Below are 22,215 nucleotides of genomic sequence, written 5' to 3' on the forward strand. Positions count from 1 at the left end.
AGGCTCGCGTAGAGACTGACTGACTGTGCGTGCTGCACGCTGATAGCGACAGCATGGAAAGCTGACCCACTGTAGGTTGGTGTAGAATGTGACCCCAACTGGAGTAATCTGAAAAGCCTGAGGATTACACCAGTGGCTCGGCTGTCACAGAGGAGGCAAAGTCACACGGTGCTGGTGTGTGTGTTCATGAAAGAATGTACCAAACATCCCACGCTGGTCTTACACAGCAGGGAGTATATGGCATTTGGGGTGTTGTTGAAAGGCTAGGTATATCTTCTATCAAGGTCTGTCTGTCTATCTGTTAATCTCTCTGAGGACGGTCTGGCACAGGCTGGTGGTCTGTTGAGATGCTGTTCTCAGATGAAGCACTGTGCAGCAGCAGCAGCAGCAGCAGCAGCAGTCCCCTGTTGTTTTAAAACAATAGCTGCCCTTTGCCCTGAGGTCACGGCAGAAGCACACTCCAGCAGGCCAGACATGCGGCACCTGCTCCGTCCTCTCCTTAGCGCTGTCACGACACGGAAGAGCTCAGCGCTAAGCTTTGTCATTCACACATTGGAAGGGATTGTGGAGATAATAAGTTTGAAGCCTGGCTCTGGTTGTGCTTTTTAGATAACTACTGAAAATAATTAAAGGAAAAGTTGATAAAAAGCCTGTTCTCTTATTATTTCCATGACTGGAGAAAACAAATTCCCTCTGACAGTTTATTCTCAAGAGCTGCCACATTTTGACTTTTTCTTTAAACTGAATTTTCACCAATAGGTCTTACTTCAAAATATGACGTGCTTCTACATTTTTTATATGCGATTAAATGCACTGCCCTTGACCTCATCTTCCTCTCCTTATGTCATCTCGCAGGAGAGGTGTGTGTGTAGGATGGGGGTTGTGTAGGTATCGATCCCGTCACTCCCCCAATATGAACACCTGTTGGAGACACCAAATCCCCTCTTTGTCACCACAGCCCCTCTCAGTGGATTACCATGACAACACCCATTCATATCATGGCTTAAGACTGATTCTACAGCTTCACATGGTAAATTATCAGTGAACAGAGTGCATTGTTTTAGGGGGACGCTGCCTTTTAAAAAAAAAAAAAAAAAAGGCCGGAGGCTGTTTCAATAGTTTTCTAGAAAGCTTTATTTCATAAGAGGTGTTATTTTGTCCGTTAGAAATAGATATTATCAGCTAGAATTTCACACCACACCAGAATGAAATGGAGCATGTGAAATAAATGCAAGTATACAACAACATCAAAAACCTGTGCAGGTTTAAAAAGTATGTCTGAGTAAGTATAAGAGGCGATAACATCGAATACCTCTTCAATAAGCGAGAGAGCAATAATACAGTTATGGAAAGATATCCCAGCTTTTATTACATCAGGTGAAAGGCAATTTTAAAGGACCGACTTTCGGGCAAGGTGACTGTTATGTAAGAACCGTGGAAAAAACCCAGGCGATACAAATAGCAATGTAAACAACAGAGGAAATACAAGCTGTAAACACAATGCGCTGTGCATGTTCAGTTGATAAGGAGCTTAATTAAGGTGAATAAAAACATAATAAAAGAAGTGTTAAGTATTGTTATTCGATTGTACTGTCACATTTCTACAGTCTGTTTGGTTTGGCGTAACAAAAGAACTTCACAAAATCAAACTATTTACAAAGGCAAAGACTTCACTCCCTTTGGGTCAAAACAAACCATTCACATTATTGACTGGGATGTAAATACATGGTCCTCTAGTATTCTTCATATCAAACTCAGTGGCTACGAAGAAAAGCTTTCCACAGCATACTGCCATCAACGGACCTATTGGACAAGATTAGTCAAAACGTCCATCACATTCGACTTTCTGTGGTTCGGGCTCGGCACCTTCATCGTCAACATCCAAACAAGCAGTGATTTTCTGTCCGTTCTGTAAAAGTCAAAACCTTGTCACTCAAAAACACCAATATGCAAGAATCATCACTTTGCTGAGCTCCTCCTGTTAGTCACAGTCAATTCCTTTTCACAATTACGATAAAGCAGCAACCTTGGGAACAACACCACTGACATAAATGTAAAAACTACATGAATTATTACTGTATTATCAATCACAGCATTTTAATTGTGAGTTAGTGTTTAAAGTAAATATGGAAAGACTATCAAATCATTTATTTACCTATCAAACACTAAATTGTAATACCTGTAATATAAGCCAACATATATTATTACAAGATAGTATAACTATGAATGTGTCAAATACAAATCGTACTTCTTATAAGGCTCAACGTTGTATAGTCTTAATATGTTCAGCCACTGTTACACTACTAGTGTGATAATTACATTTAAAAATTGTTAAACAACTTTCTTCGCTTTCAGTATACATTCAACAATGAACTTGTGCAAAAAGAAAAAAAAGAAAAAAGAAAAAAAATATGTAACCGGCTCAATCAGATGTATTTATGAACTTTAAAACCTTGTGTCTTATGATATCTGTTTTTTAAACCCATTAAAATATGGGTCATAACAACCACAGATATGCAGTTTTGCATTCACTTTTCATTTGATTTCATTTTACTGAACCCTTCAGGAGTGGTCAATCACAAATTCTCATGGGGGAAAATAAAATAAAAAAATTCACCCATATTACCATCTGCTGGCACATCATGGAAAAAAAAGGCTCAAATGAAATAATAGCTGTGTATGAGGGAAGATGTGCAGAATGTGAAAAACAAAACGACTTTCTGACTAGATAATAGTCACTTCTCTTATTTTACTTCCCTTCAACAATCTTAAATATTAGGAAGGCAATTCAGATGTTTTTCCTAGCAAAACACTTGTAAATGTTCTCAGGCTTCTGTTTTTTCTTTCTCCTCCTTCTTTTTCTTGCTCTTTTTCAAAAATGAAGGTGTGCGGAACTTCTTCTTCTTTTTCTTAGGGGACTTGGGTTGGCTCTCCGGGGTCTGAGCATCCCCCGTCTTTTCCTTCGTTGTTATGGAGATTTCCACCGTTTCTGTAGTGCTCACGCTCAGCTTGGATACCTCAATGCTCAGATCCTCCTCCATCTCTGCCAAGTGGTCCTTCCCATTGGGTATTGTGTCTGTCAACAGATGAAACCGAGTCAGCGATGAGGGATGTGGATGAGAAGCGCAATCACACAGACAAGGCTGTAATAATACATATTATTATCAACCGAATGTGACGCATTTCTCGTTCTTTGACACATTAGACCAGAGGGACATAAGACACAGACACAAACAAGCAGCTAGTTCTAACACCTAATAATTTCATTACCTATTGAACAGCTAATTACCTTGCTTAGCCGGTGTCATTATGGGAGAGAGGGAAAGAGAGATAGTAGAGCCATCGAATGTGGTCATCTCATCTGCATCAGTGGCATCATCATCTTCTGTAAAGGGATTACATGTCATCAGAGCTCAGTCATTCCAACGTAATATGCAGAATCTGGCAATGGTAATGGCAACGGGTAACATGTTTACCATCTTCACCGTCTTAGTTTGCCATGATTGTATGCTAACATTTTCTAATTAGCTCTAAACACAAAGCACAGCTGCAGATATTTGGACAGAACAGAAAGCACTGGGCACATTCTGACCCAGTGACGGCGCTAGATAAAAAGTTTAAGGAGTCAGTGTCTGAACCAAATTTCACTGGAATCCATCCCATAGTTGTTGAGATATTTCAGTCTGGAACAGAGACTCCGCCATCCTTAGACCCATGCTGCTAGCATGGCAAATTAAAACAAAAATCCCTGAGCACTAGGCCGGCCTTACAACTTCAATAGATTTCATTAATCTATTACCTGATGTGTTTCAAGATTGGCATATTATTGTGATTGTGAAAATAAAGGTGCCACTCTGATACACAGCTGCGGAAATGTTTCCCTCCTTATCTACAACCACGACAAAGACATGAGTAGTTTGACAAGACTGACAAGACTGATGTCTTGTCTTGTTGCTCGTCTCTCACCATCCCTGTGAGCTGACTTCAGAGCTCAGAGAAGAGCGAAACCCCGGACTGACGTTTTTATCCCGACGGCATTTTTGCAGGAAGGTCTTTGTATCTGTGAATGTAGATCCAACATTTCCTCCAGGCAGGAACCAAGGACTCTGGCTTGACTAATTACCTGCCTGGACTACAGGCTACTGACACAGTTTTTAATGTTATTGCAGTAAGTACAGCAAACTTGGGGATTATATAAAACTACAATATGGAAGACAGCAAACCTTGAAATGTTAGCATCAGATCCAAGAATTAAGAATCATGATGTAACTACAACTCATATTTCCATTCAATACTGTCTAATGTGTTTGTGTGTGTTAAAAAGTCAAACAAGTTCAATTTGGTATCATAATCAAATTGAACTTAAACCTGCATTTATTGTGTCCTACACTCTAATTTTAACTGTTCCCCTGTTGGCCTTGTCCGGTGAAGCCAGAGGTCACTGTTAGCCCCTGAGGTTAGCTCTGTCCCTGCATCTCAGTTTCTTTCGTGACCTCTGTGACCCCCAAAGGATTAACTTCATATACTCGTAATCTACATGGGATGGTGTCAAAAAAAGAGCCTGTGTAAAACCCACCAGGATTAGTAGAGGTTCTCTGTGCCTCTAAAGAGCAATGGTGCGCCGTAAGGCTTTGTAATGGTAAAGAAACCATTTTTAACCCCCGAAGACAATGTATAAAGAATAACAATGAGTACCTTCGTGGCCTTGCTGCTTTCCCTCCACCATGTTTTTGTATTCCTCCAGTTCCTTCTCTGTAAGCTCACTGAAGGGGTTGGGGGGAAGAGAGCGAGTCTGTTCCTCATCCTCAATAATGAAAGCCTGATAGAGAGGAGAGCATAAAAAGACATTATGGAAATAGGAAATAAATAGAAGTAATTTCTCAGATGGAACAATGAAGACCGTTTTATGGGACTTATGGGATTCATGTTACTGCACACTGAAAAAGGCATAGTCGAAATGTCTGTGCAGTTTCTATGTGCTAAAAATGTGGGCATTGAAAACTGAATACAATGAGCATCCTCACTGATTTGGGTGTGCAAACCCTGACTCTCTGACTTTGCTTGCACATACCTCAGTTCATTTTTTTTGTTTGTCTTCTTCAGTTGATTGCAATTTTTTGTTTTGTTTTTCCTTCTGTCTTGTTTTGAGCAAGAATAAAGGGACTGTTACCGTTGGTGGCGGCCGCTGTTGAACTTTTCCCCCTTTTGACACATGACTTAAATTGTTGACTTTTGCAGAACAAATAACATGTTGTGCTGCTCAGTATAAAATGGCGTGGTGATTGCTCTTAATGTTTTAAGAAGTTCGCCAATGTTTCAGAAAATGTAATTAAGCAACGGAGAAAAACAGTAAACAATACAGTCACAGATTCTGTATCATGCACTGTGGTTGCACTTATGACTTAGTAACTTCTTACAAATGATTAATATACTCACTGGTCCTGGGATTGTGTCCACAACAATGCCTGCTAGTAACTGAGACTTTGGTCCTGGAGTCATCTGGTCACCTCTGTGCTGTTCTTTTATCTGAACAGATTTATCCATCAAAAAAATATTAAACCTGGTTCAGGAATCTTTGACTTTGAATGCAATATCTTAACATGAGGTGTGTCAGACGTAGTTACAGAAACACTCAGCAAATGGCAGTAGAGCTTTTCAGTGGATCAATCCATCAGCTTTTATGATTTATTCTGTATGGAATGGAGCTTCCATGCTGCACGGTTTCTTGTCAATAGAGCTGCAACAATCAGTCCATTAGTTGTTTAGTTGATTGACAAACAATGAATTGGCCACAATTTTGATAATCAATTATTTGTTTTAGTTTTTTTTTCCAAGTAGAAATGCTAACATTTACTGATTCCAGCTTCTCAAATGTGAGGATTGTAATGATTTTCTTTTTCATATATGAATATGAACTGAATATTTTCGGACTTTAAGTTGAATAAAACCAGCAATATGGTAACATCAGCTCAGGCTGGGGGAAATTATAATCTGCACTTTTCACTGTTTTTGTTCATTTTTTAGACAAATTGATTAATCAAGAAAATAAAAGGCAGATTAATAAATAATGAAAACAAACATTAGCATGCACCCCTACTTGTCAAAAAATATTGGTTGCTCTTATCAGCATCAGTTTATTACAAACAAATCCAGTACCAATTTCTGTACCATACATCATAAAGAATGCAATGTTCAAATACCATCTCTAATTATGATATAATAGAAGATAAAAATGAATGAAATCAAGTCTTTGAAGTCTTGTAGGTGTTGTGTGAAAAGAGTGAAGATGTTCTCAACTGACCCGATTCCTCTTATCCAAAACCTCTGTGGGATCAGTGTTGAGTGGGACAAACTGGTTCGGGTCCTCGATCTTAATTGGGGTGCCGATGCTGTTGCCTGGCTGTGAAGACTTCATCCACTGAGAGAATAAATAAACAGATTCGTAAGTAAAACCTGGAGAAAGAGATTTAATACATGCATTTATCTAACTTCCCACAAGAGGGCAGGCTAATACAAAGGAATGGCAGCTGCCAAGATCACAATTTCCTTGAGAGTCCAAAACAGAGAGGGTTAGATTATCAAATTTCTTGTTACGGTTTGACATGAAAATCAACACACCGTGGTTTTAGTCCTGGGGCTGACATCCCCGCTGGGCGACTGTTCAGGAACATTGACCCTCAAGTAGCTGTTGGGCGAATTGAGCCACCGGGTCCTTTCTCTCTGCTGTTTCTGCACCATAAACTTGAAGGGGCTACGCAGGCCCAGCTCACTGTCTTCCGGTGGCACGGCGGACACCGTGGCAGGGATCTCCACGTCGTTCTTAGAGCGGGGCTTTTCACGGACAATGGGGTTCCTGTAAGAGTAGCCTGTTCTGTATCCCTAGAAGGTCACACAGAGAGGACACATTATTCATTTTTACTGAATAGTAATCAGTTACAGGTGAAATTGTTTGCAATTTTTTATGCACTGTTCTTCATTTTTCCCTTATAATCCATTACTTCGGGTATATGAAACATGAAAGATACAAAATTCAGAGGATGCACAGACCACCCAAGATCCACTTACACAATGCTGTTAAATATTTAAACAATGCTGTATATACAAACAGCATTTCTGCAGACATGCCCAGTTTCAGAGGGAAAAGAAAACTTTGGTTTGAAGTGGTGTGTTGTGTGTTGTTAACAATACATCAAAGACCGGGAGAGGCAACTAGAAAACTACTGATGGAAACTCACAGTATGTGCAGAGTAAAGTTCGAAGCTGGCAGTACACCACTACAATCAAAATGAAAATTGGCTTTTTCTCACAGGCAATATGACAAGTTTGTCACAGAAAAAATGAAAAAAAAGAGAGAAAAAAAAAATCACTGTGTTGGGCTTTGGTCACAATGTAAGCAAGCCATCCAAAGAATTTCTGATCACAAAATTGTTCACTGCCCCCCAGTTGCACAGTCCTATACATGTTATATGCTGGATTGTCATTAGACATACTAATTCAGTAATTAATTAAGTTTAGCGCGTGTAGAAACCTTCATCTATGATATATTTTGTCTTGAATCATGGCTCATATATAAAATAGAAAACAGAGCAACATTTCTTCTCAGGCAAAAGTGCACGAGAACTACACTAAGTTCATTATGTAGTGACTATTGTTGCTAATTCAATTTTTCCATATAATTAACAGACAGATGGGTGGATGGCAGATTTTTAATGAAAGGGGACACTTTCTGAAGATCATACAAGGCAAGATCAGACATACACACTTTCATCTCTCTTTGTAGAAGAGAGTTATCAGTCTTTTCCATCTCCTTGTTTGGTTTAGGAAAGTAACACCGTTTCTTTCTCATTTTTGTTGCTGTAAAAGGTGTGTGCGCAGGGCCAACTCTAAATCATCTTCTCCCTCCTATATTATTAGCTTAGACCTTTAGTGCAGCCAGGGCTCCTGTTGTCTTGGTTTTGGATTTCACCATTGGGATCATTTCCGACATCGTCTCATTCACCCAAACTAGCAAACTTCTGCTTCTGGCTTGGAAGGACAGGACTTACACCCAGCGCCATATTCAACAGCCAAATCTTATTTCCAAACTGAAACTGAGTCCTTATACTAAGTGATTGTGTGGTCTGTTTTGCCCCAACTGTCCACAGCATGCCTCACCATCTGGAAGCTATGATTGAGAGGATGGGTGGGCTATGATCACACAGAGCTAACACAGCTGCAGCCCACTCCAGCCACAGTTGTTATCGAGTTGCTCACTCGAACAGACACGGCCTGACATCTTCTGTGTCCACAGAAAATGTCAGGCTCTGGTCATTAGCGGTGTGGTTAGAATAGCAGGGTTTAAAGTGCAACACAGCACAGAAATCGCAAGGGTGTAACAGGACCAGCGGACGGCCTTTTAGCCATAGATTATAACAGGTCAGTTGCCTTAACAGGTTCTCACCATAATTACATGTTTATCTGTAAATGAAGTGAAAAATGTTCGCACAATGACAGCTCTCATAAAATAATGTGATTCAATTACACAAATTATTTTCGGATTAGATTACCAAAAACACATCCAGTTTCATTGTGTTCTCTAATCAGACACTTCCCGAGGAAGCGCCTGAGACAGGAAACTCAGAGCATGATGGGTAAAAGGCACAGGTCACGGTTCACTCACCAGGTTGTCCAGCATCCTCATAAGGGACTCGAGCTCAGCTTCGCCCACTTTCCACTTGATCTCATTGTCCATCACCACCCCGGCAGCGGCCACTCCCTGGGTCCGGGGTTTAAACTTTTCCCTGTCCAGCAGCATGAGGTTGTCCACGCCGCCGGAACACCTCAAAGCATTCACCTGAAAGAGACACAAAATTATTCTATTTATACAATTCTTTCTTTTGGAGTTACAAGCCAAATTATTATTCAGTCCAAAGTCACTGACGATTTTCCCTCATGCATTCACTGATTTAATTAGAGAACGTCCATCTCAGAACGTTAAATATTTTCTCTTCTTAAAAGTGCAGTTACATGTGAACTGAGCTGTAAATATGAGTCAAAAACAATGGAAAAATAAATAGAGTCCACACACATCAGGATGATGGAAAAAAAACACCCCAACTACCTCCCAGAGATGAAGCAACAGGAGTGTCTCAGAAATACTGCAGGGCTCCACCGGGCTCTTGGCTGTGAACGGTGCTCTCTAGCGCATATTTGACTTCGCATTACTCAAACCTACTGTATGTTCGACATCAGTTTTGCTTCCATTTCAGGCACTGCAGTAATTGGTATTTCATTACCAGGCAGAGGTAGTATCAAAAATAAAAATCAAGCTTCTTGTACCTGGATTTCACAGGCTTGCTGTGAGTGGTACACGTAGTGAAAGGCTTCTTCTACTGTTTCACCCAAAGCAAGCAGCCCATGGTTCTTCAGGATCATCACCTGAAAAACACGAGAAACATTTGAGATGCCTGATGGCCCACCATAATCACTACGGTACACTGAGCAAATCCAGCTGAGCTATGACATTAGCATATGCTAATTTGAATTCATTAATTCATCTCTGCATTAATTAGCAAATGTTTCGCTATCAACGCACTTGTCCTGACACGACAGAGGTGTACTATTACTACAATCTCTGCATCTTTAATTTTGCTTATCTGCCATAAAACAAAATGCCCTGTTCGCTGTGCTCTGCCAGTGTTTTTGGACTGTGATTTCACAGTATTATACTATATCAAGAGTTTTTTCTAGTGTATATGTATGTAGAGGGTTAAAGGAGTAGTTCAACTTTTTTTTTTAGGGGGGGGTGCTTGTTCACTCTCTGGTAGAGAGAAGATCAATACCTACACTGTCATACTGGTCTGTTAAATATAAGGCCACAGCCAGTAGGTAGTTAGCTTAGCTTAGCATAAAGACTAGAAACAGCTACCAGCACCTCAAAAGTTCACTAGCTAACATATTATATCTCACGGTTTCCCTCTGCTCTCAGTCTTTATGCTAAGGTAATCATCTTCTGGCTTTACTTTCATATTTTGCAGACAGATATGAGAGTGTTATCAATCTTCCCATCTACCTTTCAGCAATAAAATGAATAAGTGTATTTCCCAAAACGTCAAACTATTCCTTTAAAAGGTGTTTTCTAATATTCCGTTCCCTTCATGTATGTACACGGTTAAGTAATTAACACTAAATACAAGAAAATAAAAATCCTAATTTTAGAAAAAATGCGTATGATCGAAGTAGATTAGCAAATGACGGGTATTAAATTTTAGTAATAATGCATTAGTGTGATTACATTATTTGCACATGTATTAATTTATTCAAGTTTACAAATCAACAGTTACAAATGACCTCATAAAAACTGTTGTGCGTTCAGTATAATATAATAACTGATGACATTTTTTTTTTTTTTTTTTGAAAGACTGCTCTATCCAACTTGAAAGCCTGCCACTAATGGAGTCCCTTGGTTTGACAGTACCTTGGCAGTAGGGCCCAGAGCTTTTTGTAACTCCACCTTCTCCTCTTTATTATCCAAGCTGCCATGGTAACCAAAGCTGCTCACGTCTCCCAGAAGCAAAGCCTCCTGGGAAATGGGCAGGATTCCACATTTCATCGAGGACACCTGTTAATATAGGAAAAAGGCAACTGAGACTGTGATGAAGCAACGTCTAAATAGAGGCACTTTATTTTTTGCTATCAGGCACACACAAAACATTGCACAGTGATGTTCATCGTGTGCTGTGCATTTTACAGCCAAGCTTCAAAGGAAACGGTAAAAGTGCGTTACAGGGTGTCTGCATCTTAAATAACTAGATGCAGGGGTCTGCTTTTAATTCAGCCTTCTTCCTCTGGTGCATAATAAGCTTTAGCGGCAGCTTTTATGCTTTGACTAAGTTGAAGCTCATTGAATTTTTTTCTGGGGTTTACGTACAGCAGCTGTAGCAGGGGTATGTATGTGGATGATGCATCTCACATCTGGGCGCATGGAGTAAATGGCGGCATGAGGTGCAAATCCAAAATGGTCGATACCCAGATCAGTAGAGCCCTGGTCCACCACGTCACCGATTATGTTTACTTTCACCTGCATGTGGCAGAAAGAGTCAGAGATGTGATGAATGCCAGTTGCCGGTCTACTGTTGTTAGTAATCGTTGTAGTAAAGCAGTTTAAAAGAATAACCAGCTCATTGTTATTTAATAGCTAATTAGGTAATTAATACAGTATGACAGAACCATTAACCCTGTGGAGCCTTTAGTAAACAAATAAAGTCATGTTAACAATCATTAATTTCTTACAAAAACACAATACTATGTCACTTACAGGTGCCCGGTCATTCCCAATCATAGACAAAGTCACAAAAATGTCTTCCTGCACTACCACAACCTATTCCTCAGGAAGAGTTTCAAATCTGAGGGTATTGCTTTAATGGGTTTACAATAACATTGCTCAAGAGTTCACCAAAGCCCTGAAATTAAATTTTGCCCAGTGCATGTAGTAAAACTCATGACAACACATGACAGGACAATGCATTGTTACTCACAATTGGAAAATGACAGCACACACACAGCCATTGTGCTTACCAAATTTGCTGCCGTCACCTCAGCGAAAGACAGACCTCGTGGACTAATAAGAACATGGTCCTGCTCTTTACTGACACGCACCTGAAAAAAAAAAAAATTAACATATTATTAGAATCCCTAAAATATCCAAGTTACAATAACATGAACATCTTGTCAGCGTCAAAAAGCCTGTTTAAAAAGGACTGACGCCACGGGAGACCAAACCTCTACACTTAAGCTCTCTTCCCTCTGAAAAACGTCATATTCATATTCACACTTCTTACCATTCTAAACCATAAATAATATATGGTTTCTAAAAATAAAGAGGTATTCCCCTTTAAGCCTTCCAGTAGCCAGAGAACACGAGGCTCACATAAAGATGCACAAACCTTGTGCTGCATACACAAGCAGGCATGCAGTGAAGTGCGATTGTGAAGTTGTACTCACAGTAATGTAGGAGCTTGTAAAACGAGCCCAGCTGAAGAGGTCAACGAGCCTGTAGAGGCTGGCCAGCCTGCAGCGACTCTGTTTCTCCCCTTTCGCAAAGGAGGGAGACTCAATGCCGTACAAGTCATTGACTGGACTCACCATCCCCAAGCCTGCCGGAAGACGTACCATTATCAGTAACATCGGATGTAGCAACACTATTGAATTTGTAATTTTTCAGACATTTACAAGGATGTTCACATGGTTGGCTTCCACAGTTAGTTAAAGTTAAAGATCCCAGGAAACTTGAATCTCTACAGCCGAAGCTTCAAAAAAGGCCCTTCTCAGAACTCCAAACAAGAAACTGAAGGATATTTTTGGACTATAATTCCATATAAGGACATTTAATGATACTGAACTCTATCTTTTACAGCCACTTAGGCTTTTTAAAAGAGCACGAGTGCCTTGGCAACTTCACAGCCATTTCCTACCGTGACATTTCCCAAACATTTCCAGTTCTGATTGCCACGCTTTTTTAATACTGATCTTTCCAGCTTTAGGGTGCACAATGACCTCCCCAGAAAAATAAGGCATAGAGAATACGCTAACATAATTAGCATTGTAAGCTGCAGTAATTCATTAGCAAGAGTGGTCATGAGGGCTATGTAATGGAAACACTGACAATGAAGAATGCTGTCAACAACTTTCTGGCTCTTCTGCTGTTTTTGGGTTGTTCAGTGTCACAAAAATCTGAGAATATATCTACTGACAATGAAGATATTCAGCCTGCATAATGCACACAGACAGAGTATACATGCTCAATGACATTCAGGCCCAAAGGCGGATAGATGGAGACATTCACACAAACAAACACCGAAACACACTGCTACTTACTGATGGGCGAAGTCATGGGGCCAGCGCCTCCCAAAATGCTGGCCATGAACAGGTCAGCAATCTGTCTCAGAGCCAGGAGACCTGTAGGGTTGTTGCCCTTCGTCAGCTGGTCCTGAATCAGGCCTTCCAACTCATCTTTAAACACCTGTCAACAACAACAAGGAAAGACTTTTTTTGAGGGTAAGGTATGGTGAGGTTGAGGGGAGAGGACAGGAGAAGAAACCCAAACCCCATTGTAAAGCCCCATTAACCTAGCAACTCGTATATACCCAACCTAACCTTGACCTCATTCCATTACCTCCTCAGGAGGTGTCAGGGAGCACAGCATGCTTTCAGAGCCTCCTCATTACAACTGTACACAAATCACGAAAGACCACTAAAGACCTCTTTGTGTGTCTGTGAAAAGGGTTTTCAGTTTTTGCCATTAAGAGTAGCCTGTGAGTCTTGAAACAGGACTATTTTTCCTGTGCGCTGCAGCTGAGCTCCAGCCTTTGCTTCATCCCCCCACAGTTCCCATGGTGATGAGATGAGGTCTACTTGTTGGGCCTGTTATGCAATCGCAGATGAGTGTGGGCTCCTCTTCCATACACTTCATTGGCATGTGTTTATTGCACCTCCTTGTACTTCGTCTAACCAGACTGCACTGCTCTGTTTATCATCCTTATGGTTTATATTATACCGAGATGCTATCTGCTATTGTATACACTCAGTTGCAAGTTTATTAGGTACACTTAGCTGAAACTGATGCGGCCTAATACAAGACTTCGGCAGTAAATCCTCCATTCATGAAGGTTATGGTGTTCAGGTTTTGTTGAAACTGTTTTAAAGAGGCCTTGATTCGACTGCATGATCACTTTTCGAGGCAGCAGTGTGTGGTGCTGTTGAATTGTATTGCGTTATACTGACGCATGTCTCTATCACTTTGTCCAGTGCATTTATGAAAATGATGGGAGGCTAAATAACGGCAACACCCCTCTATATGATGCAAGAAGAAAACCGGCAAATATTTTGCTTGAAAAACAATTAATCGTTTATCAAAATCGTTGCCAGTTAGTTTTCAGTCAATAGACTGTGACACTATTACATTTCATTGTATCTGCAGCTGCGGTTCAACACTGCACTCCTCCAGTATGTTTATCAGCTAAGACAATAGTAATAGTGTCGATATTTTACACTGTAAACTCGCAGCTAAACCCATATCTATGTACTGCTGAGCATTAAAACAGACCTTCACATAAACAAGAAAAAACAATCGGTTTCGGGCAGTCTCTAGTGAAGGTACTGCATGTCTCTCCGGCTCTAAAAAAAGCTGTTCATTACTCATAAGCGGTGAAAGCTTGTGTGTAGGAGGGCACTTATATGGAGGTGCAGGCTACATACTGGACTCTGCAGGATCTGGGTGACCCTCTTCTTCTGCTCCATCATGTTGAAGTCTTGCCTCAGGTCCGGCGACATGTTCCGGCTGCGGAGGTACTCGGGGTCGCTCTCGTCCACGCGGTCGAAGTAGCGCCCCTTGGAGTCGTTGCCGGACAGGGACAGGGTCAGGGACCCCGCCGTCTGCCTCACCTCCACCAGACTCATGTCCTCACTGTGCACCGGCCTCCTGCTCTTCCTCTGGGATCTGGGGGAAGAGCGAGAAAACCTCACAGCTTTGCTTTAAATTCGGGCTGTCAAGGCAACGGGTGTTGTTTTAGCAGAGAGGATACTGTATGGGTGCAGTGGTGACTCATGTAATTCCAGGGATGGAGACAAACGAGAGGTAGAACACTGTTATATATTTGATGTTGCTTTGTAAATACAAAGCTGTTGATGTGCATAAAGGAGGATTTAGTCACAGCCGCTGTGGACATAAGGCAAGTATTTTAATGAAATAAGTACAGTTTAATAACACAGTAATGAATGTGAACATCTTAGGTCTCCACAAACACTCATTCACACATTTACTTTTCTCTCACTTAGTGTGTTTCCAGCACAAAGCCCCGCTACCTCTCTCTTCTCCACACCGATGGGGGCCAGCTCAACAAGTGTGAGGGGAGAGCGGCAACGGTCCCCCCCACCCCCGCTTCTGTTAACTCGGCCAGAAGCTATAAAACATTGTCAACCGCAAACAAAGGTCGGCCTCATGTAAATGAGCCGGTCCGGGTAGCAGTTAGCGCCTCCGGTGCCGCGGTGTTACCTGGACGTGGGGGTGGAGGGATACCGGAGGTGCAGCCGGAGACCGCACTTGGTTAGGGCCCGGACCTGAAACAGTTTCGGCACAACAAACCAAACATAACCCTTTCCGTTGCCGGTTTTTTTTAGCAGCAACCCAGGACCCGGACCACTCGAGGCATGGCATCTAAATCCAACTTTACACCATTTATACTGCGAAAAGTAACGCGAGAGGAGGGCTTATTTACCGGCGCTACACTTTGAGGCGTGTATAAGCTTCGTGGAAAAAACAAAAAACAAAAAACAAAGCCAACAAATAGACCCCCCCCCCCCCCAGGGAAAACTGTTACTGTAAGTTGGAGATTACCTGAAACAAAGTGCTCAGCTCGTGAGTTAAACTGCCTCCGGACGATGTGATGTCGAATTTCTCCCGACGGAGGCTCCGGAAATGTGGCCAGAGGTAAACCAGACCGGTATTATTCCCGATTCGGAAACATTGTGGCGGAGGGCAGGCAGGGAGTGGGGGGGGGGCAAAGCTTGCAGGGAGCAACTTGCTGCTGCTACAGTATCCAGACGGAGTAGTGAGTTGAGGAGTGAAGAGTGGCTGCACGGAGGAGGATGTGGGTGTGTTTGTGTGGGAAAAAGGAAAAGTGACCATGTGACTTCACTCGTCCACCCACCACGGCCTTATATATTCAGCGGGACAAAGGAAGGGCCGCTCAGGAGCGGCTCGGCCACTGCAGGCTCTTCCCCGCAGCCACGACATCGCCCGACCCCCTGCGCCATTCCTTTATCTCTATGTGGTATCTCCAATATCCCCGAAGCAACTTGTTATAGGATTGTTCAGCTCCTAAGCGAGGATTTGATCAATCGTCTCCCCCTCTCCCTCTCTGTGCGAATGATTCATTAACTCCTGCCACTTCATTTCAAAAAATAAAATAAAATAATAAAAAATAACCGAGGCTCCCGTGCTCGCGCAATCACAGCTGTATGGCCTCGCCATACCAACGCAGAGCACTTCAAAGCCAGAGCAAGTGCTTCCTTCAAAAAAAAAAAAAAAAAGCGAGCGCCTCCAGCAGAGAAAAGTCTTGTCAGAATATAGGATGTGTGCGCATACAAAGCAGCGAAACCACGGATGTTGAATGTGCTGCTTCTGCTTTCTTAGGAGTCATATAGCGCACACGTTCATGTCATGATAATACAGTGGCAGTAGCGCCAGCTAATGGGGCCCCATGCTGGGTTGTTTCCAAATCACTTGCGCGCCGCTTCCCTTAAAGTGAATTAAATTGGCTCTCTTAGTGTAAAAGGCAAATAAGATCAAGATTAAAGTTAATATGAAGCAGCGCAGATTCATCCTGCTGAAGAGAGCAGGGACCCCCCCTCCACCTCTCAACTCTTTTCTGCCTTGCTGGTCAGTCTCTCCAGAGAAGACTCTAGCAAATTTCCAAATGCACTCCACATTAAAGCGAATGCAGCTCCGGTATCTCTCATTTTCTCAGCGCCCGGCTCCTGCCAGCCCGCAGAATTATTACCCCATTTAATCACACACAATCGGACGGACCCGCACAAATATCTAGATTTCAGGGGGCAAGGGAGAGGAGGACAGGAAACCGAGTGGAGTCTGGGAGGCAGAGCAGATACGTGGACATATGGGTTGATGTAATGAAAAGCAGAACTTTTTTCTCACTCCCGAGCAGTGTGACCCCTCAAACCCCGAAACCGTGCCTCCCTGTTCTTGGCAGAGTTCCCACCGAAACAGGCTTGAATGTCTGCGTGCGCGCACGCACGTACGCACGCACACACACACACACACACACACACAGACGCACGTCCTCCCACCCGCCGGCCTCCACATTCTTGCTGACTATTTGAACTTTTCAGTGAGGGCAGTCTACCTTGGAAGCATTGACCAAATGTCAGATGTTATTAGTCGATGTCTCATTCATACAGACTACTGCTGATAGATTTTGCGGATATTGATGCTCGCAGATAAAAGCACGCCTTTGTCTTGTCTCCAACTACCTACTCCATTGGAAATAATCTCTAAATGCAGACACACAGATGCTTCCCTAGATAAATCAATGAACATGTACAATAGAAATATGAAATCCAAGAGATACCATTAAAAAAAAAAATCAAAAGTTGATACAGTAACTGGTTGAAGGAAGCCTAAATAATGACATTATAATTGGCTCTTTTTTTTCATAGTTATAGTCATGTCATAAGGAAAACCTGGCCTCATCCAGAACATGGTAACTCTAGTTTATTTGTTTATTTTATCAGTTCCTCTTAAGTCCCCCCTGTGGTTAGTTTTCTACCTCCAGAATTCTCCAACCATACAGGTACTGGTGGATTCTCATTTGATATAACCAGTGGGACTGGTAAAAAAAGTTGGTTCAAAACCATCAACTATGTGTTGTAAACTGAAAAGCAGAGTAAAAAAAAATCAGAAAGCAAAACAACACAGCAAAACTGCATTGCTTTGTGAAGTGCGAACGCAAGGAAAACAGCACACCATGACGAGGCAAAAAGTCATAGGTGACAGTTGTAAATGTGTCGTGCTAGATGAGAAACCACTGTGAGAAACCAGCGTAAAACCCGCAGTAAAACCAGCGAGAGAGACATCAGAACAAACAGAGTACTGTCCAATTGGTGAAGTTCCCCTTCAAAACGTTTTATTTAATTAACTTTTTCCAAAATGTTCTTAATCTGTCTGTTAATCCATAATTATTGTTGGGACAGTACAGAAACTGACACCGTGTTACTGTATACACAGCCAATAACAGCACCCGACAAGTGCCGTTTTTGGAAAAACCTTATGCAAAATTTGAACAGCATTTTATAATTTTTCATGGCTCATTTTTTCCCATAATCCTTGGATAGTTCTTTGTAGGTCATTAATAGTTATTTCAGGACACTCTAACAGAGGATTTGTTATCAACAGAATAAAAGACTACATCAAACCAGGCTGTTTTGGCGCAGTTGATATTGTTATACTTAATGTCCCCGAGTTAAATCAGACGCATTCCTCTCTTACAGCTTTAAAATTCTGTGCATTCAAAAGAATCAGTGTGTCTCTTTCTGCGAATCTCCCGTCAGCTGTTCAAGCTGTCAGGAGGAAGACAGCGGTCTAAAGTCAGCCCTTATTCTCAGCTAACCACAAACGTCACCAGAAAGCGCCACGGGACTAAATATATACAGACTTTCATTGAACTGTTGTTGCTGAGAACAATAAGACCTTTTTTTCACCATCAAAGGTATTTTTTGTTACCAGAAACTACAAACATTCAGAGCTAAAGATTTACATTTTTATGATGATTAATTTTGCAGGGGGGTGGGGGGTGACTACTTTGTCTCTGGTCTGTACCAGCACGGTTGCCGTGGTAACCGAAGCTAATGCTGTCTCTTGTCTGTCCACTATTACAGACAAGAGGGTGTTATCTGCACATGGCACGAAAAAGGAAAATTAGAACTCCACCAGAATTGTACCAGCTTATGGATATAGAACTTATCATCTCATTAACAAGTAACCATCCACTGTGTTTCCTCATTAACCAGAGCTATTCTGTGTTACAGTCCTAAAAGATTGAAATCACAAGTGTTCCCCTTCCAACTACAGACATCTTTGAAGTATGCCAAAGTTTTGCTGGCCCCCTCCCTGATATCCATTTCTGATAATTACTCTTTGCCCAGTGCGGGGCACCTTATCTATTAACTCAATGACCCTTAACCCTGAGAGCAGGCTAAATGGTGCAGACTGTTTAGAGCCACATGACAGCACAGTAATCTGAGAAGCTTCATTTTTGTTTCCGGGTCCAAATATTGAATATTTTAAAACAATTTCACCGGTAATCAACCCGACACAGCTGCACATTGTCCAGCCTCAAAAACCTGAACTCAGAGAGTTTTAGACCACATTTTATATCCCCTCAAAAACCCTAAACAATGACAGAGAGTAAACCTTCTAGACACAGTTATCTTTCATGCAGACAGTATAATTAAGCTGATATAATTCTGTTGAGATAGCTCTCTTAATGTCTCACTTGATGGACATCTGGACAATTTAAATGACTGATTAGCACCTTATGTAAACATCCACACTGTCAAACTCCTGGGAAAGGTCTATTTCCAAAATACAGTCAAAGATTACTGAGCACAGAAGAGAGAAACTGCATTTCCCAGATTGGAAACAAGAATTTTCCTACTTTAGTTTTCCAGGAATACTTTACATTACAATATACATTTGCATTAAGCAAAACTTGCACACAAAGCTTTTCCATCAAACTAGCGGGGAAGGTGAAGAGAGAGCAGAGAACTTATACCACAGAGTTTTTATTTTTGCTATGCCACTGTTTTGATGACTTCACACAGAATATATCACTCCACAACTTGCTAAAAATGGTCCTGAAACACTCCCACAGCAGGGTGGGTGGCAACAACAGAGCCCACTTTGAACCTTAACAGTTTACATTGTTACAGTTGGATTGGTGCCTTCATAGCATTTGGGTGTAGAACCGCATCGGCACACACATAATCAGCCACGCGCGCGCGTGCGAAAATTGCAGTAGTGTGGAAAGAGAGACTGTATTTACCTAAGTGGAGAATTTGGCTGTAGTCCCTGCTGTGGTTGTATTTGGATGGCCTCCATGTTGGAGATCTAGTGGTTAGTGTGTGGTTCACTTTAACTGGGGCTGAGGTAGTGGTCTGGCTAACAAATCCCTTGTATGTTGTCATGTTCAAACCAAGACTGTGGGAAAATGAATTGGTAATTTTCAGTTTAGTAATGCTGCAAATGTCCTGTAAACCACACACATTTATGCTGAAACCTGCCTTTAACTGCAAACCGAGAAATACTCAAATTTAGTGCAGTAAAAGAATACCATTTATTATTTTATGGAGCTCATTTAGTGAGGAGGTGATGACATTGTAAAACTCAATCTAACAATCTAAAATTCCTAAAATAAAAACTGTGTAAAAGTGCAAACTGGAACAGGAACAATCTATTGCACGGCTGAAAGGGTGTGGGTCACAACCTGCCTTTTTAGTTTTATGGCTGTCTATAACTCACATCACAAAGCACACATATTATGAAATCCTGTGCTGCCCCAGACCCACATCTAAAGTCAACAAATGCTTGTTCTGAGTAATGCTTCTAGAAGGTGACATTAATTGAAAGCAGCTGTTTGAAGTCTCTGCAGCTGGAGTTGGCAGTGCAGCTGCAGACAGGCCAGTTCAGCAATTAAGATCTACTGTGTTGCTAAATCTAAAAATGCTTTAAAAAAAACGAAAAAAAACCCCAGATGCAATCAAATCTTACTGCTAAAAACATGAATGCACTCAAAAATCATACACACAATGTCTTCATATTATAGGGAAATGTTTCACAAAAGAACATGTATCACACCTTGTGGCTAAGAAATTCCTTTCTCATGGACATGATGGCAGATAAAGTGTCATTTATCTGCCGTCAGTGTATTGAAAATAACGTAAAACTCTCCAAAAGGTTAAGATCCCACAGATCACAAATTTGCACCATGCCTTACAACTCATTTGTCATGATCTTAGCTCCAGGGAATGCCCGCTTCAGTGGATGAAAAGGTAGAAAGAATGCAACTTACAGTGTTATAGTTGTTTTTACACTTACCCTGCAGGAGAATTCGTCACGTTTTACTTCAAACTCCCACGGTTCCACCAGTTGCTAGAGAGCTGTTTACATTATCACTTTGAAGAGGGTCATCTGGTCTCCCAGAAGAGGGGGAACCGCTGTTTTGCCTCTGATCTCCTGAATTCCCTCGGCTCCTCTGTGACAGCGGCTGCCTATTCTCACAGGAAAATAATGAAACTTGTCAGAGGAGGTTCTGGAGACCAAGCTTTCAGATGGGATTGTACTGGACTGAATAAAATGGAAGGGGCAAGCCTCCACACCCAGAATATACACTGCATATATAAAACACGTGTCTCATAACTAATTTTGTGAAGGCAGTACTTAATGTTTTATTAAGATGGAATTACTTGCAAATCACTATCTAACCAAAAATGGAGGAAAGCTGCAGCAATCTCCTGCCAGGCATATTTTTCCTCTGCATACTGAGTGTTCCTCATGTTCTAAATTTTGCTGTCGAGGAGGACATTGCACACAGCGAATGCTCGCCTGCTATCACCCTCCTCCCACATACTCACTCTTACAGTGAATGAGTAGGATGCGCTGCTCTCCGCCTTTACTGCGCCACCGGAATACATCAGGCATCTGAAGAGCGCATGCTATTGCTTCTTGTGCGGATTCCAGCTCACGCTATGTCAACAAGGCTCTGCTGCGTTATCTGTAATATGATATCAACAGTATTTGTGCTCTCAAAAAAAACATAGATATAATTAATGTAAAAAAAATACTTTGGTTTAGAAGGGAAACCAACAGGAAACTGTCCTCTGATGATTTTATTTTGGTTGGCAGAAGCCAACCAGTTAAAATTAGACACTTCTCTTTTCCCTCCCATTATGCCGCTGTTGTTGTTCTTTGTGCAGGCTGATAAAACTTTAATTTCCGGAGCTTTCTGCAGTCATTGAACCACACCCAATAGGACGGCCCCAGTCAAAGAATACACCCGACGAGGTCAAAGGTCACGATCCGATGACGGCAAGTTATTAAAATAAACTTCCTCAATGATGAGGGTCAAAAACGTGCCATAACTTTGAGCAGTTTAGCAGGTTTTTATCATACCTACACACAGGGCTGGAAGTAACAAGTTACATGTATTTACTCTCCTTATTGTAGGAAAGTCGTTGTTTTGTGAAGCCTACTTGTACTTTTTGGAGTATTTTTAAAAATCAGTCATTTAACTCTTACTTAAGTTTTTTTTTTTTAAACTCGGGTATTTTACTTTGCTAAATTTGAAGTCGAAATCGTCACAGAGTGAAGACAAAAGTCACACGATGAAATTTTGATTAACCGCCAGAAAATGCAGCAAATGAAAAGAGTCAGACCGGAAGCGGAGGAGGCGGCCGGAGAGGCCGCAGCATCACCGTCCGCGGCCGCTGGGGGGCAGAGCTCCGTGTTCCGAGAGGAGTCGCTCTTCAGCTCACGGTCTACATACATGGTCTCAATGTGTACACCCACCGACCCCGGGTCAGGGGGTGCGAGGGGGTCGGTTCATACCTGGGCCGGGTCTAACTAGGCAATAAAATTTAGGATGTGTCAGTGTGCGGCCATGG

The 22,215-nt window shown here is 41.7% G+C and overlaps 1 protein-coding gene across 2 annotated transcripts; it reads right to left on the bottom strand.

The window, feature by feature from the left end:
* Positions 1-1,142: 1,142 nt before the first annotated feature.
* On the bottom strand, positions 1,143-21,343 carry add3b (adducin 3 (gamma) b). Of its 2 annotated transcripts, XM_040139388.1 has the most exons (16): positions 21,193-21,343; positions 20,651-20,823; positions 14,236-14,476; positions 12,856-13,000; positions 11,983-12,134; positions 11,557-11,637; positions 10,910-11,059; positions 10,457-10,600; positions 9,319-9,417; positions 8,660-8,833; positions 6,619-6,879; positions 6,302-6,418; positions 5,437-5,526; positions 4,696-4,819; positions 3,290-3,385; positions 1,143-3,076 (listed from the first exon to the last, which is right to left on the bottom strand). In XM_040139388.1, exons 3-16 carry the CDS (start codon positions 14,434-14,436, stop codon positions 2,826-2,828), a joined length of 2,085 nt encoding a protein of 694 aa, XP_039995322.1. In that variant the 5' UTR covers positions 14,437-14,476; positions 20,651-20,823; positions 21,193-21,343; the 3' UTR covers positions 1,143-2,825. The 2 variants fall into 2 exon arrangements, with proteins under 2 accessions (XP_039995322.1, XP_039995320.1); XM_040139386.1 differs by lacking the exons at positions 20,651-20,823; positions 21,193-21,343 and adding an exon at positions 15,374-15,618.
* Positions 21,344-22,215: the final 872 nt, after the last annotated feature.

The sequence above is a fragment of the Xiphias gladius genome, chromosome 11, assembly GCF_016859285.1.
Source record: "Xiphias gladius isolate SHS-SW01 ecotype Sanya breed wild chromosome 11, ASM1685928v1, whole genome shotgun sequence".
NCBI lineage: Eukaryota > Metazoa > Chordata > Actinopteri > Istiophoriformes > Xiphiidae > Xiphias > Xiphias gladius.